This window comes from Salvia miltiorrhiza, chromosome 8 (genome assembly GCF_028751815.1).
Source record: "Salvia miltiorrhiza cultivar Shanhuang (shh) chromosome 8, IMPLAD_Smil_shh, whole genome shotgun sequence".
Lineage (NCBI taxonomy): Eukaryota > Viridiplantae > Streptophyta > Magnoliopsida > Lamiales > Lamiaceae > Salvia > Salvia miltiorrhiza.
In genome coordinates, this window is record NC_080394.1 from 25,257,797 (window position 1) to 25,275,813 (window position 18,017).

Here is an 18,017-nt window from a genome sequence, read left to right on the forward strand (position 1 = left end):
AATCCCGAAGGTAATCGAAATGGAGCTTTTTTGTCGAGGAATGAAAGTAGGCAGCCCCAAATAAACTGCATGGCCTACCGTTCAGTGATCCCGAGCGTCTGTGTAACTTTCTCAATATCCAAGTCCGTTGCATTGGGGCTAAAAGTAATCGCCGACTTCTCATAGTTAATAGTTTGCCCCGAGGCCTTCTCATACTTCCGCAGAACAAATAGGAAATTTCGAGCAACCTCCTCCGATGCTCTAAAAAAAAGAAGGCTATCGTCCGCAAAAAATAGATTCGTGATTGTAGGACAATGACGCACCATTCTTACCCCACTAAAGAGGCCTTGATTCTCGAAACTCTGAAGCAAAGATGAGAACCCCTGCGCACAAATAACAAACAGAAAAGGTGATAAGGGGCATCCTTGGCGCAGGCCGTGAGTTGGGGTGAGATGCCCATACACTTTGCTGTTAATCACGAAAAAAAATTGCACCGTGGCTATGCATTGCATCACAAGATCGATCAAATACAAAGGGAAACGGAGAACCACCATCATAGCACGCAAAAACTTCCATTCCACCCTATCATAGGCTTTACTCATATCGAGTTTAGCCGCCGCGAAACTCTCAGACCCCTATTTTTTGTTTCGAATCCAGTGCATACATTCATATCCCAGGATAATATTATCGGAAATAAGTCGTCCTGGAATAAAGGCACTCTGAGACTCATCGATCACCCAATGTAAGGCCGTGCGAAGTTTATTCGCGAGGGTTTTGGCAACTAACTTGTAAGTCGTATTGCAAAGACTTATCGGACGAAAATTCTTCATGTCTTTCGGCTTCTTAGTCTTCGGGATAAGGACAATAAGAGTCTTATTCCAAAGCCTAATGCTCTTATGCCCGTTAAGAATCTGAAAAACTTCTCTAGCAACGTAGTCACCAATTTCGCCCCAAATGTTTTGGAAAAAGAACGGAGAAAACCCATCCGGTCTGGAAGCCTTGTGAGGATTCATCTGAAAAAGTGTCTTTCGCACCTCATCTGCCGTGAAGGGTCTGGCCAGATCTGCCCTCGAACCCTCACCCAAGAAAGTGGAGAAGAATTTGTAACTTGGTCAATGGCTGACTGGTCCGGTTGAGAAGAGCAAAATATATCTTCAAAATATGTCTGCACAACTAAAGCAATCTCACCCTCCTTCTTCACTTCCACCCCATCCGCGTTCCTCAAAGAAACAATATAATTCTTTTCTTTCCACTTTCTAGCAAATGCATGAAAAAACTTTGTGTTGCGGTCTCCCAATCCCAGCCAATTAGCTCGCGATCTTTGCTTCCAGTGGATCTCTTCCGCTTCCGTAAGTTTTTCCAAATCTTTGGTTATTTTTGCCAAATCTCTCGCAAAATTCTTTGCATGGGGTCGCTTGTTCAGTAAATTCTATCATTTTTCCCTGAGTTCCTTTATTTGTTTGGGAAGCTTATCGAATTTGTCCTTCGCCCAAACTGATAGAAAGCTCTGGCAAGTGACCAACTGCTCATGCAATGAGGTCGCGAAAGAGTTGGTCCAACATGTAAGAAAATCTGCCCCGAAGGTCTTATCCAAAAGCCACTTTTGTTCAAAGAAAAACCTTTTTCTCCCATTACCCTGTTTCCACCTGTGCATTCCTCACGGCGAAATTCATCAAAATCGGCCGGTGGTCCGAGCCAAAAGGATCCAACACATGAACCGTACCAACCTCAAAAATATCATCCACGAGACGATTAATGAGAAATCTGTCAAGTCTGCCAAAGCGGACCTCTTCTCATTTTCTTTGGTTGTACCATGTGAAAAAGGCATCACAAGGTACTGATTTTAACCCACAATAATTAAGCGCCAGATTGAAATCACGCATTTGGGGCCACGGTCGTTTGCTCATTTCGCAGCATTCTGCCCTACACGTGATTTCATTGAGATCTCTCCCACAATCCACTGGGATATCCATAACTGAACTACAAGCAAGCCTTTTCAGTAGGGTCCATGAATGTTGTCTTTTACTTGTCACTGGATTGCCGTAAAAACCTATAAACCGCCAAGTCAATTCATTAGTTTGTATAATACAATCAATGTGGCCCGAGGAGAAGCTGTTGATGCTAATAGTGCAAGGCTCCTTCTAGAAGAGCATCAGTCCTCCGCTTGAACCTTTGGGATCAACCACGAAATGCCCCTGGAACTGAAGAAATGACCGCCACCATTTTGCTTTAACAGTATTAACTTTAGTCTCACAAAGAAAAAGTACACTTGGGGAGAAGCCAGCTACCAGCCGGCGAAGTTCTTGGAATGCACGAGGACTCCCCAGCCCTCGTGCATTCCAGCTTAAAACATTCATAATGATCGGCGGGGCTGCTCGGCAGCCTCCGCCGTTGATCCATCGTTTGGTACACCTGTCTCTTTCCTCTCCAGTCCCCAATCAATTTGTTTCTTCTTTCTGCGATCCTCAAAAACTTCTGGAACTCCTCGCCTTTTGCTGCCAGATTTTCCAACAGTCGCACCTTCAACTTCATCGGAAACTACTTTAGAGTCTGAGCTAGGAACACGTGCCATTCGTTTCCAGCCTTTTCCTTTGGGGTTAGATTTCAATTTTGCCGGGGACGGGACCTCAGACGCTTTTTTGTGTGGAGTGTGGCATTTTTCTGGTGATCGCTTCTCACTTTCGGGGAGTGATATAGTCATAGCTTGTACATTCGCCACCTCTATTTCCAGAACCTTTTCAGTTGTTTTCTCTGAAGAGTCTGTACCCAATTTCATAGAAGTCTCTGCCCTTTTAAAATTAACAGTGGTATTGGGTGCATATTCCACCATCATATCAGCCTCTTCACCTCCACCAGGAATCGAAAAATCTCCCATAGCCAACTCCTCTTCCTAGTCAACATCAGTATTTGCACTACAAAGTGTGTTGGCCTATTCTTCCCAAATCATTTGTGTCTGGGGTCGATCTCCTCTCGGTGGAGGAGGTGGTCCCAACCTATTTGGAATAGGAAATCTGCGAGGGCCCTGCATCTCGGTGCGTGGCTTGATCGTGGGAAAGGTGTTGCGGCGGTATTCGATCCCCCTCCTCGTTTTCAACCAGTTTCCAAAGCTCGGATTTATTTTTTTGTCTTTATTCACATCGCAAACGCGCATGTAATGACCCAACTTGCCACAAGCAAAACAAAGGTGATCTGGCAATTTCTCATAGAGAATTAAAACTATTTCCTCCGAATCTTTCCCCTCGATCATTAATGGTACACATTTAACCAACGGTTCATTGATAGAGCGTAAAACCTTGACCCTTGCGTAACGCCCAACATATGAACTGTCCTTGTTATCATCTAACTCCAGCACGCGTCCCACCTGTTCGCCAATACGACGTATAATAAGGTGGTCCATACAGGCAATTGGCAGATTATGAATTTGAATCCACATAGGTATATGTTCGAAAACTGTATTCACAGCTGAATTAGAAAGGTCCGCCCGTTGCAGTATCATTAGTTCATTAAAAAAGTGCCAAGGTCCTTCCAAAACAATACGGTCAATATTTGATTCCAGATCCATAGTGATAGCAAAGATATTTCGCCCAACCAATTCCACTTCCATAGTACCACGATGTTTGAGAAGATTTGGGAGATTTTCTCTCAAGGTCTCGCAGTTCACCACTCTCTCCGAGAAAATCTTCCCCAAAATCATCTTAGCGACCTTGTGTTGTCTGCGAGCAGAGTCAATGGCTGTGATATTTATCTCCTTTGAGTTGTCTTTGGTGGAGAGGCGTATTTCAACCACCCTTCTCGCGCTTTCGTCTGGATCCATGGGTGCACAAACCAACAAGAAAACTGTACCAAAGAGAGAAAAACCAGATCAAACAACAATCCCAAGAAAATTGGATGAGAATCACCTTCCCGAAAGGAGAACGCAACACTCCTGAAGAAACCCGCGGCGGCTAGGGTTTGGTCATAGGACAATGGGAGAAAATTTGTAATAAAATTTTTATGGAACTTAATCGAACACTTTAATTTTTTGTACTTTATGTTTTGATATGTCCTTTTACAATTTGTCCTTTTATTAGGTTCTTATGATTTAATAATCCATGTCATTAGATCCTTTTTTTAATGCATTTGCAAATCAATTAATTTTTTCGTCAATTATATTTCACCTAGTCAATTATTATAAAAATAACAATTCACATTCCCTATAATAATTAAAATAATTAAATTCCACATTTAGAATTGAAGAGGTTAAATAGGCAACAGATTCTTGCAGATGATTGAGGTATAGTCTTGTGTCCCCGTACACGAGCAGTACTCATGCATTGACGTCGCTGATGGAAACCACTACAAGAGCCTCCGCGGTAATCGGAGGCTATACAAGTTCATCTGCCAAATACTGAGCATGAACTGTATGGGTTGTTGAAGCTCCTCATTTTCCAATACGACATTGTTGGCTACTCTTAAAATTTAGACCACAACTGCCATTAAGACGATGATTATCCTTTATTGTAGAACTTCTCGAGATTTTAGGCTCGCGTTAGAAGCTATTTGTATATATATAAGAATTAACATATTCTAATTTTGTGGTTTTTTTAGAATCGTTAGAAATTTTGGATCCATCATATTGTTTGACAATGGAGTATACATTGTTTTAATGGAACATTACCTTCACTCTCCCTCACACACCACACTAGATCCTAATTCTATCTTAAAAAATGAATGAGAATAGATAGATTTTTTTTTATGTTTTTTTGGTGAATCGTAAAAGACATTGCTCATGTTGCAAAGTAAAATCAGGTGATGAAGGATCATGCACTTTTCTACCTTTTCCCCAATTTGATTATAATATAAGTAGGAATTTATTTTGATAATAATTGATGATGTGGATAATAATTGACGGAAAAGTTAACGAGCTTGACAAATTAATTAAAATTGATCCAATAATATGTGTTGGGAACTTATCGAAATATCCTAATCCTTGTTTTGATGATACCAAAATCCATAGGCCTTAATTGTAATAGATTAGAACTGTTCGAACTCAAGTGTTCGAGTTCTTCTTCTAGTATAGTTTGTTGTTCTGAAGACTGAAGACTGAAGGACGAAGGACTGAAGAATGAAGACTGAAGTTACCAATTGAAGTATCAGTTGAAGAATCAGTCCATACCTGATTACTTAATGTGTGCCACGTGAATTCAGCGGAGTGATACTAAAGTCAAGTATCAGTTAAACATTCTTCCTCGGACTGAACCTCCAACGTTCAAAGGAAGCCATGTACTCCAAAAGTACAGCCGCATTAAATGCAGAGATCTCAGGATCATCCCTCTCTGCAGAGGTCATTCCTATTTGGTGGCTACTTTATCAGAGACATCACATCTCCTGCTCTTCAACATAGCCGTTCTCACCAAACAAGGAACCTCGAAGATTGAAGCCTCAGCCCAAATTCAAAAAGCTCTCCAACGGAAGAAATCTTGAAGATGTTCTCCGCCAACGGATCTATTCAAGACCTCTCCTATAAATAGCGCTCGAGGATCACTTCAATCTTCACCGATTCAACAACATAAGCTGAAACTCTGCCAAAATTGTTTCTCAGCCAAAAGCTTAAATCTTTTCAAAGCTTGAATCGAAGAAGAGAATACCAAAGCCAAAAATCAGTCACTGCTGATTACATACATTCTATTAGACCTTAAGCAAACCTCTGTTTACCCAAAGCCTAGGTTAAAACTAACTCCAAAGAACTTGTTCTTTGAAGTTTAGTTGGCAAGATTTCAAACCTCCATTCGATAGATAGAATCGAGTGTTTGAGTTGAAAAGGAGTTCAGGAAGGTACTTTGACTCCGTGAGATCCTAGTGCAGGTTTGTGCTAGGAGTGAGAAATCCTAGCACGAGTGAAGTGTTGGTACTGAAGATTGGATCTTCAGTTGATTCGGTGGTGTGCACCATGATTTATGCTTAATTGTTCTAATTTTAGGGGTTTGCATGTGCATATTTTAAGTTAAATCTTCTGGAAATTGGTGCGTTTTATGGTGTATTTTATGCCTTGCAGGAGATTTAGGTTTTCAAGATGAAGAGTGCAAATGTTGGAGAGTTTGGGCTAAGAATCGTGTTTTTGTGCATACTCTGGCATGTAAGAGAAGCAAAGCCTTGCTTGCCAGAGCAGCGAAATGGGAAGCCAGAGGAATCAAAGCGAGCGCGGAATCGCCAGAGGAATCAGAAGCGCCAGAGAAATCGCTTCGCAGCTGGAATCATAAGTGCGGAGGAATCAAACGCCAGAGAAATCACCATTTCTCTAGAGTCAGCGAAATCAAGAAGCCAGTGTAGCGAAGTCATCACCAGAGAAGTCAAAAGCTAGTACAGCGGAATCGCAAAAGTCCATTACAGCGGAATCGATAGCCAGAGAAATCACCATTCCGCTGGCGAGAAACAGAGCGTAAGCCATTCCGCTGGCGAGAGCCGCGATTTCCGCTAGGGTGGAGATGACTTGTAGAGCGCGTCACAGCTGGAGAGTTGCCTTATTTTGCACGATCCTATTGCCTTTAGAGTTTTACTTTGCATGGCAACTTCCATGGTGATCTAGAGAAATTTGAAGTCTATAAATACGGCCATACTTTTCATTGTAAAAAATCAATCCCTTGCCCTAATTTTTGGACGCCTTTGAGATCTTCCTTTGGCAGCCGAAGTTTAGGATTTACTTGCTTTCATCATTGTTTTAAGTTAGATTTTAATTCAGTTTTTAGTTTATTCTTGGATTGTGATTGAGTGACACAATTACACGTTCAAGACGTTTACGGTATTTCGTATTTCAATTCAATTTATTTCGTTTAATCATGTTTACTATGTCGATAAACAGCTAGATACGCTAGTCTTGTCTATTTCCCTTATTAAAATATAACCTAGCTGGATACGCCAGTCTTAGATTTAATATTCTAACAGCATTAAGAGGAAGGAACCCAATTTAGACCAATTATCCTAGATACGCTAGTAATAATTAATCCACCAATTTATTCCTACTACAAACATGGTAGTTTTGTCACTAATCAACCCTATTCCAACAATTACGGATTGGAGGTGCTAATTGACTATAATCCAATTAAACTTAAGTTGATCAGGCTTAAATAAAATTAGAATTATCATTGAACCTAGGAATTAATCGGAATCAATAGGAATCAATTTTAAACCAATTAGGTCTTACAGATAATTAAATCAGAGTTTCATTATTCTCGCCGAATTAAAAGTTTAGCTACTCATGCTTAAATTAAGAACAAGCAAAGAAATAGAAGTAAACATAAAACAAGAGAATAAATTAAAACGCAATAAAATAACTACTCTGGAATGAAAAGAGAAATCGTCGGTACTGAAAGCAAAAGTATGAATGTAATCAAAGTAAACTAATAAATCTAAGTCTAAGGTTGCGGCTGCCAAGGGAAAGTTGATCTCCAGGAAGACGAAAATTAGGGCAAGGAAAATTGGGTGTCTGAAAGAAAAACTAGGCCCTATTTATAGACTTCAAATCCTTCTTGATCACTATGGAAGTTGCCATGCAAAGCCGGACTCTAAAAGGAATAGAATCGTGCGAAAGGAAGGTAAGTCCAGCTGTGACGCTCTGGAAATAATCTCCACTATGGCGGAAATCGCGGCTCTCGCCAGCGGAACGACTTCTGCTGTGGCTCTCGCCAGCGGAATGGTGATTTCTCTGGCTTTCCCGATTCCGCTGTAATGGACTTCGGTTCCGTTGCACTGGACTTTGATCCCGCTGGCGCTTTCGCGGATTTCTCTGACTTTTCAGCGCGGGCTTCGCTTCTCTAACTTCTCTGGTCTGGTCTGGAGCGCGGGCTTTGGCGATAGAGCTATGCTGCTCTGCTCTGGCTACAGAGTTATGCTAAAAACACCTCTTTAGCCTCGAAATCTCTAAAATTGTATTCTTCCATCTAAAAACCTAAATCTCCTGCAAAGCATCAAACAAGCCATAAAACGCGCAAATTTCCAGAAGATTCTCTTAAAATAAAGCTCATATAAACCCCAAAATTTAGCACAATTAAGCATAAATCAACCCCCCACACTTAGCCTTTTGCTTGTCCTCAAGCAAAATCCAGATGAATCCTAGGAAGAGATTGATTTCAACAATGCCAATTTCCAATCCAAACATTCACAAGTCAATTCAAGATTTTACAATCAACACACATCTTCTCGATCATGCAAGTAACTCAAAGTTTAAGAAGCAACAAAAGAGTAATGCAAGTAATTCGATCAGACTCAATTCTCCGCTAGAAGTGAATTCCCTAATGTGATCGCCATTATAATCAATATCACCATTTTTCACACTTTTTGTGCTTAAGATTTTCGACAGTTGAGCCATAATTCATGAAATAAAACCATTTGGATGTAATCCAAAGTCTTTTCACGTGGTTTCCCATGCTCATAGTTAGACTAGAGGAGCAGAGACTCAGAGCTATCACATTTCAGAACAGGCCAGATGTTTCAGAGCTGGCAATTTTGAAGTTGGCAATTCGTCCAACATTTTCACAGATAAGATACGATCGTAGGTAATCACAATGACAACACTCCTTCTAGCATCTACCGGACAAATCACGTTTTACTTACTTACAATCATGTTGCAACAAAACTCAAATTCTTTGCACAAACAAGAAACATATATCAAGAGTAAAACAAGAATAACCACCATTCATTCACAAACCCGAAATTCGCATCGAAAACCATCTACTCTTCCACAAATTCATAAAAATTAGCAAGATTCGAGACCAAAAACTAAGCATAGAAAGACTAATCTCGCCCAATTGAAAACATAAGCACAATAAAACACACCAGGCTAAGCACACAGTTTCGATTTGCAGTGCACCCGGCTAAGCACTTGCAGAGTAAAGTTGTTGGTCTGATCAACCGACCGTGGATGTAGGAAGTATTTTCCGAACCACGTAAAAATCTCTGTGTTATTTACAGCTTTCAGTTTTACATTCTTACTTGTGCTCTTTCAATTGATAAACTGAATACTGATTAAATACAAAGAGAAATCTAAGACTAACAACGTGCTCAACAAAAGCTATTTCGAAACAAAGTTATTTCTGTTGCGTATGTTATCAGTCTGACTGATCTATCCTCTGATAGTCAGGAAGACTTGTAACATCTCTATTTTAGCAAACTCGACTGAAGCCTTAACGTGCATCAGTTAAATTCCAGTGACTTAACTGATAACTCATTACTGAAGAGTATTTTAGTATCAGTCGTCAACCCTGTTTGGTCAAAATTCCTTTCAGTTAACAGGTGTCTAAGTTTGCGTGTAAAGTTTCGTTTTGATCTCTATCTTGCGATCCCACTGATTTTGAGTAAAAATAGCCTATAGGTGTATTCTCCTCTCCCCCCCCATACACCTATTCGAGACCCTCCGGGCCTAACAATATGGATTAAGAAGTAGAAGGACCTAATAAAATGTAATCAATTATAAAAACGCTTATCAAAATACAATGATCTCTGAATGTGTTTCGCCTACTAATTACTCCCTCCGTCCACCAATGATATGCCACAATTTCCTTTTTCGTCCGTCCACAAAAAATATGCCACATCCATTTTTAGTAGTAGGGTCCACACCATTCCACTCACATTTAAAGTGGGACCTTTACTCCACTACCAACTTCACTCACATTTTATTAAAACCCGTGCCGAAAGTAAAGTGGCATATCTTTGGTGGACGGAGGGAGTACTTAGTATTCTAGATATGTATTCACAAAGGCTAAGAAATTGTACAACCGATCTAAAATTATTGTACCTCTTTAGATCGTTATCATGACAACATTCTCTGTAAAATCCCTTCCAACTAACCTTGTTTTGTATCTTACTTCTTTTCCATTCTTTGTAACTTTAACTTTCTTCTTGAAAATTCATTTACAGCTCACAAGTTTATGATGAGATGATTTATCAACCAGAATCTAGGTTCTATTGTTTTTAAGGGAATCTAGCTCTTCTCTCATAGCTAAGATCCACTTATCAGCTTCAAGACTTCTTATAGTTGCACCTAATTACTAGGTTCATACTCAATCTCATCTATAGTACACATAGCTTAATGTATCATATCAGCTTCAACATATCTTGATGGCAAGTTTATATTTCTTCTTGGTCTATCTCAAGCTAATGATAATTTCTCAATTCAAATCTTATTTCTTACTTCTAAGTCTTCTTCCATTTGAATTGAATCTTGATTTTAATGAGAATTTTCAACTCTAATCTCATTAGCTAACTTTATCTTAACTATTATACCATCATCAGTTGTAGTACTTTGTGATAATATGAACTTATTATTGGTTGATAGAAATGACATATCCTTCTCATTAAATATAACATTCCCGCTAATAATGTCTTATTATTGTCAGGTTCTATACACTACAAACTATATCCTTTAATTCATTGGGATACCCTAACATAACACACTTGAGAGCCCTTGGATCAAACTAACATAACACACTTGAGAGCCCTTGGATCAAACTAATCCTGTTTCACATGAGCATTATGCATTGCAACCGATTACATTCATGTTAGATAATTGTTTGTTAAATCATACCGCCTATCATTTGGAGTTTTGAACTGCATTATTGATGAAGGCCATCTATTGATGAGATACAATGATGTAGTAGTTGCTAGTGTTAAGGTTTTGTATACTGCAAAATATGCTTTAGATGCTTATATACTTTGATACTTGTATAAACATTATTTCCTTATTTATGAACAAATAGTTTTGTCACATAGTTGCATTATATTTATTTGTTAGTTATATTGAATAATGTCTAGATTCTATATAAATATCATATGGTGATCATGATCATAAAAAATCGCATGAATAATCTATTATAGAATAAAGTAAATTCATATATATTATAAATAGATTTGGATAATCTACTGGTAACGACTGAAGTTATATAAGTTGTGAAATTAACTTATCTTGGCTAATCATAGATACTTGTGTGATATAACACTGAAACTGGATTCACGGTGAGATAAGTTCTAAATGGCTGACAGAAATGAGATCTTGAAAAATTGTTATTTCTTAATTTATATTAATAATATTGTGCATACAAGATCTTATTATACACTGCTTTGATTTATCACGGTGAGAGTTATTAACAATCCAATATCTAGATATCTTGGACAATAGTAATGTAATCTTGAGAAGTGTTGTTATATTATTATATAAAAGCGTGTTTCAATGCATCGAGTTGATGATATCCCCTTGAGGTGATCATAACTAGAAACCCGATCGGTTAGAACTAATTTCAGGTACAATAATAATGTTAGAGCAATTGAAACTCTTGGAAAACATATTAATTAATTGTAATTGTCACCAAGTTTAAATTAAATAATGGATGGGCATTATCTTAAACACGGAAAATAACTAAAAGTAAAGTAGTCATATTCATAATATGACGATGCAATGTTAATTCTTTAATGTAATGAATTAATATTGATAAATTTAAATTTAAGTTAAGATTAGCTTAAGATAATTCAAGTCTATGAGGAGGTCATATCCCAATCTTCCTAGGAATCTCTAGCTTAGCCCATCAACACCAATGAACAAGGGAGAATGAGAACACAAATAAAAAATAAGAAAATCGAGCAAATTTTTGCCCCCTACATCCTAGTGGTTGAAAATTTCAACTGCTCCAATCCTGTGATTTTGTGCTCGTCTCCCGACTATCATGCGTTAGTTCGTTGTCCATCCAATATTCGAGTTGTAGGAGAGAATAACCTAGAAGATTCTCAGGTCGAAACCATAGTTGCTAAAGTATTCAAAGGTCATAAACTACAACAATATAAATTATCAATCTCCAGGAGCATGCTAGGATTTGATGTATTCCACTTTACTGTAGTTGTAATATTTATTATGTGGTAGCTATAAGAATTAAAATATGCATGATTATTTGAAATATTATCTATGAGATCCTTGGGAAGGAACTCCTCACTCAGGTTCCATCAACTTATCCCTATAACTTCTTGGGTAACCCAAATTTTAACAATATATATCTTATTCTCTCATATATGCATGATATTTTGCTAGAAGAAGAAAGAATGGAGATTGAAAAGAAAAAATGATATGTGAAATTGAAGTGGAAATAAAGTGGTATTTATAAATAATAAAATGGGAAACAATGGGGGGAGAGAGCCGTTCACACGATAAGTAAAAATAAATAAGTAAAAAATCGCAGCAACGGTCAATTTTTTAATTTTTTTTTTCATTTTTTCTAAAAACCACGCATGTACTGCAAGCAATTCCATTTCATCGTCAAACGTGCCAGCACGATCCAAGGCGTTGGGCACGCAGTGGCGGCTACACCATGGAACAAGGGGGTGCGGTGCAGTTGCATCAAAAAAAATACTCCATTTTTTTACTAGTATTAATATTTATATATAATTTTTTGTAAATTTAAAATTTGCACCCCCATTTCAAAGTATAATAAGCCAACCCAAATTAATATATCTATTGCTAGGGATGGCAATTTACCCGCAAGTAATGGATACCCGCGAAAACCCGAACCTATTAGGGTGGGTTTGAGAGACATTTGATATCCACAGATAGTTTCGTGGTTACAATTCACTATCCATTTAGTTCGTGGGTATGGGTTTGAATACTTACCATCCATACCCGCGAAACCCATTTACCCGCGAAAATACCCGTCAATTACCCGTGAAATACCCGTCAATTACTCGTTAAATTTGTTATAAATTTATAATTAAATTTTATTTCGTGGGTATCCAATGGATAGTGGGTAGCGGGTATCCAGCGATTAGTGGGTGGAGGGTATCCGACGGATAGTGGGTGGCGGGTATTCGACGGATAGCGGGTGGCGGATACCCGACGGGTAGCGGGTTCGCGGATATCCGCGGGTGACAGGTTTGGATATCATTTGATATCCATGGATAGTTTCGTGGTTAAAAACCACTATCCATTTAGTTCGTGGGTATAAGTATATGGATAGTCACTATCCGTACCCATCGTACCCGATTGCCATCCCTATCTATTGCCACTATTGGCCCACACTTTGAAAAGCCCATAAATCTCTTATGAAATTATTCTTTGCACCCCTAATTTTAAAATCTTGGATCCGCCACTATGGGCACGCACCGAGGGGACGCGCCAGCGCGCACACCAACGTGACATGCCAGCTCGAGGCAGCACGCTCCCCATGTGTTGGAGATGCTCTTATAAGCTCAACCAAACTCTAAATAACATCCACCAAAAAAATAATACTCCCTCCGTCCCATTACAAATGTCGCACTTTTCATAATGGGATGTCCTATTACAAATGTTTCATTCCTTTTTTGGCAATATATTTTCTCTCTATATTTAATATTTAAATAATTTTAACCAATTATCTATTTTCTATATATATTTTTAATCTTCTTACCTTAAAGTAATGAAATATTTGTAATGCAACGGAGGGAATACTGGTTGTACCTATTTTTTTGTCCACAAATATGTGATAACACCTCCAGTGCGGGAGTGATAAGGTCGAATCGACGCGGATGAGATGTCGCACATCGCGCTGGCGACCCGCGGCGGTGCGACACCGAGTTGAAATTGCGTCTTGGGGTGAAGAAGGCGTTGTGTGGGGCGAGTTCCCCACACGCGCATATTTAAAAAAAATCCGATTTTTCTTCAAATTTTTTGACCGTTTGCTCCATTTTTTTTTATAATTGTTGTTATCGTTTGATAAAAAACGGCTAGTGGGAGTGATTTTTTTTGTTTAATTTTCCTTCCCCATTCTATAAATACCCCTATTTATCTCCACCAATTTTCATATCAAAGCTTTCTTCCCATTCTTCAATTTCTTCACATGTTATATATTTTTCTTCAATTTTTTGGCAATGGATCGTGAATTCGACGATTACCTAGAGCAATGCGGTGGAAGTTCGAGTGTGCCTACTACTCAACCAATGATGGGGCTTGCTCCATTTTCTCAAGCTTCAAACGTCTTTGCTTTGGGTGTGCCTACTACTCAACCAATGTGACGATTACCAACCGTTAAAGAAGAAGTGCCGGAGGCGAAGCCTAAAGCCAAGGGGCCGCGCACCACCTACACGAGCGACGAGACAGAGCTCATATGCATATTGTGGGCGGAGGCTACCCACAATCCAATTTTGGGAACTTCCCAAAAGTTGCTTCGATATTGGGGCTCAATCGGCGAGAAATACAACGCCCTCACACCGTCGGGTGCTCTTACGTGTAAGTCGGATCATATCAAATCCCACTTCGGATGAGTCTCAAAGGAGGTGCGACTTTGGATGGACTACTACAAGGCATGCCACGATAATTGGGGTAGCGGGATGAGCGATGATCAAATCATCAAAGCCGCCCATACGATGCACGAGGCTCACCACAAGAAGAGATTTGGCTATATCAAAGCTTGGAAAGTCCTCCGCGAGAAAAAAATATATACAAAAGAAACCTAGAATCTATGGGAGATTGTTGCGTTGCTTGATTTTTTCCACCTTGGCCAAGTGAAACGCCAACTCGCCAGGATTCATTTGAGAGGTGTCCCTACTCATCAAAATGCTATCGGCGATGTCGCGTTGAGTTTGGGAGAATTGGCCCATGACCTTGATCATCTCCGCCATGTACCCGAGAGCTCAAGCATTGTCTTCGGATGTCTCGGCCTTCTTCTTACCTTTTCCTTTGTCTCTCTTCGTCGCCTTTTAGCCTTGGGGCCTTGTGGAGATACTTTGATCCCTTCGAGCGTTTATCGGAATGGACATCCTCGCCAATGCTCGCGAATCTTCTAGATTCGCGCAGCACCTTCCATGCATATGGATACTTAAACGCCGAACGATACTCGACAATCCACATTTTTTCTGCTTGCTCAATTATTTGCTCATCACTCATGCCGGATGCCCAATTTTCTCGGCATTTTTTGTATATGCCTTCCCACAACTTCACTTTCTTTGCCATGCGTTGAAAGTGCGACTTGAGTTGCTTGATATCGCGTGGAATGGTATCTTGGGGTCGTTGAGCATTGTATTTCTTCATAATGGCACCCCAATACTGAGCTCCTTTCTGGTTAGTATCCACCACGGAGTCGTTTGTGTGCTCGAGATATAAACGACACACGAGTATCGTTTCCGTCGGAGTATAGTGACCTCGTTGTTTGGGAGGCATAAATGCTATCTCCTCCACCTCAGGGTCGGACGTTGCCGCAAATTGGGCATTCAAATTGATTCCTTCAATGCCTTGTGTTTGAAAGGCATTTGATTCTCGAGTGAATGGCGAGAATTCTTGGGCGGATGCATTTGATTCGCTGGGAGATGAATTTTGGGGGTGTTGGGTCCAATATTTTCTCCAATCTCCTTCCATGGTTATGTGAGAAAATTAAGAGAAGAATATGAAGAAAAGTGGGAGTAGAAGATGAAGAAAGAAGATGTTTGAAAGAATGAAAGTGGAATCAATTTATAGAAGAAAGAAAGTAAAAAAATAAAATAAAATAAATACTCCCTCCGTCCATGAATCATCTTCTTGTTTGGGGTTGGGCACAGGTTTTAAGAAAGCTGAAAAAGGTGGTGTAAAGGTGGTGTAAAAGACTAAAAGGGTAGTGATAATGTATTGTGATTACTTTTAGTAATCTTTCACTAACTATTTAGCATTATTTTATTAGATGAATACTAAACAAAAGTGTCGATTCAATTATGAATACTAAACATTATTTTATTAGATGAATACTAACTATTTAGCATTATTAAATGAAAGCATTTAAATGAGAAAATACTAAACAAAAGTGCCGATTCAATTATGAAAATGTAAGCACATATTCCATTTTGAAAATTCTTTAAGCATTTAAGGACAGATTCTTGAAAATTTAAGAACCGATTCTTGAAATGAAAGCATTTAATGATAAACACCTAATCTCCCAGTTCAATTGAAATTGATTTCTGCACTATTTTTTCATGAAATGATAAACATTAAATAAAATGAAAATTTAAATACAGATTCTTGAAATTGATTTATGCACTATTTTTTCATTGAAATGATAAACATTAAATAAAATGAAAATTTAAATACAGAGTCTTGAAATTGATTTATGCACTATTTTTTCATTGAAATGATAAACACTAATCTGTCAATTCAACAAAAATGGCGCCATTACATCCCAAAACACCTCTCAAACATTTGGAGGGAAATTCCAATGCCACCTACCTACTAAATCAGCCAATAAATACATGGGAGAGGTGGTTGAGCTCATTTAATTTCTCCAACTACACCAAATGGCAGAAAATCAGGAAAGCACTAAACTATCAAATGAAAAAAGGAACCAGATTGCACACTGGTTGTTGCAACGTAGTTCGAACGGCAAATGCAACTACGGGGCGAAGAAGGAGGCCGCCAACATCTTCAAAACAAGTGAAAGGACCGTTTACACAATCTGGAAAGAAGCAGCCGCGCAGCAAGCCGTAGGTATACCTATAGCATTAAAGAACATGAAAAAAGGATCAACTCACAAAGACAAGTGGAAACTCGATGCAGAAAAGGTAAAAAATCTAAGTGTTCTACAAAGATCATCAATTAGAGTGATGGCATGTTCATTAGGTGTTAGTAAGTCACTTCTTCACAATTGGGTGAAAAGCAAGGAACTTAGACCACATACCAATTCCATCAAGCCGTTCTTAACTCCTCAAAACAAAAAAGCAAGGCTGCAATGGAGCCTATCACAGCTTAGTGATGTGAGTGAGATGGGAATGAGGAAATTCCAAACGATGTTCAACACTATACACATAGACGAGAAGTGGTTTTACCTAACCAAAACTAAGGATAGGTATTACCTTTTGCCGAATGAGAAGGAACCTTATAGAACTTGCAAAAGTAAGAGATTTATTCACAAAATCATGTTTCTATCTGCAATTGCACGCCCAATCATAGATGAACAGGGGAATGTGCTTTTTGATGAAAAATTGGGCATCTTTCCATTCACAAATGTAGAGGAAGCAAAAAGAAACTCAAAGAATAGAGCAAAAGGCACTATGGAGGTTAAACCAATACCAAACATCACAAAGAACATCATGAGGGACTGCATGATCGCTAAGGTATGAATTTACTACGTTATGCTATTAGAATTTAGTGTTTAGAATTCATCATTTAGCTTTTTTAATGTCCTCGACAGATACTCAAAGCTAAAGGGGATAACAACTACACAATCCCTCATATGAATAAAGAAAGATTGGAAAGAGCAGGCATTCTACCAGAAACTCTACAAGTTGAAGAACTCTTAGTGCAGGAGTGTGTGGAGTACCTACAGGGTCTACAAGATTATGGCAGCAATGAGGAGGCAGCACAACAAACCATGGAGGAAGAAGAGATGCAACAAATCATGGAGGGGTTCATGCATGTGCAAATCAATTAGAGTAGTGTAGGGGTTCATTTTGTATGTTTAACTACTAAGAAACCTCCAAACTAAGTCAGAAACTTAGTGGTGGCTTTCTTAGAAGGTAAACAATTTCCCTCAGATTAAACATCATCATTGGGACTGTCTAAGACCAAGTTATAGTATCTGTAATCATCAATTTAAATCTGAAATGCAGGCATCACCGGAGCACATATACAGGAAGCATATACAGAGCACCATAACACCAGTAATCATCAATTTAAGTCTGAAATGATAGGCATCACCGGAGCACATATACAGGCATCATGTTCAGAGCACATATTCAGGCAAGAACAGCAAACAACAAACACCATAGGCATCACCAGCCACCCAAAAACACCATAGGCATCACCAGCCAACCAACAGACCCCATAGGCATCACCAGCCACCAACAAAACAAAAGAGACGATAGAATGATAAAGATGTCACCTTAATCAAGCAGATCTAGCAAACAAGGAAAAAAGATTTCTAGGGTTTGAGTGCGGCGACGACGCGCACAGGGTTCTGAAGGCGGCGGCGGCGAGTGGGGTAGCGGGTGTACATCAGAGACGAGGCCACCGGCAGCAAGTCATGCTTGGTACTCAGTATCATCGTCGATGGACTCCGAAATACCAACGTATTTCGTGTATTTCTCGGCTT

General features: G+C 39.1%; 1 protein-coding gene across 1 annotated transcript; it reads left to right on the forward strand.

The window, feature by feature from the left end:
* The first annotated feature begins 16,224 nt into the window (after nt 1-16,224).
* Nucleotides 16,225-17,357, forward strand: LOC130998237 (uncharacterized). The gene is made up of 2 exons (XM_057923669.1): nt 16,225-17,040; nt 17,118-17,357. The coding sequence occupies exons 1-2, from the start codon at nt 16,225-16,227 to the stop codon at nt 17,355-17,357; spliced, it is 1,056 nt and encodes a 351-aa protein (XP_057779652.1).
* Nucleotides 17,358-18,017: the final 660 nt, after the last annotated feature.

Coding starts and splice junctions, on each gene's coding strand:
- LOC130998237 (XM_057923669.1), top strand. CDS start 16,225: ATGGCAGAAAATCAGGAAAGCACTAAACTATCAAATGAAAAAAGGAAC. Junction 17,041..17,117: donor GGGACTGCATGATCGCTAAG/GTATGAATTTAC, acceptor TGTCCTCGACAG/ATACTCAAAGCTAAAGGGGA.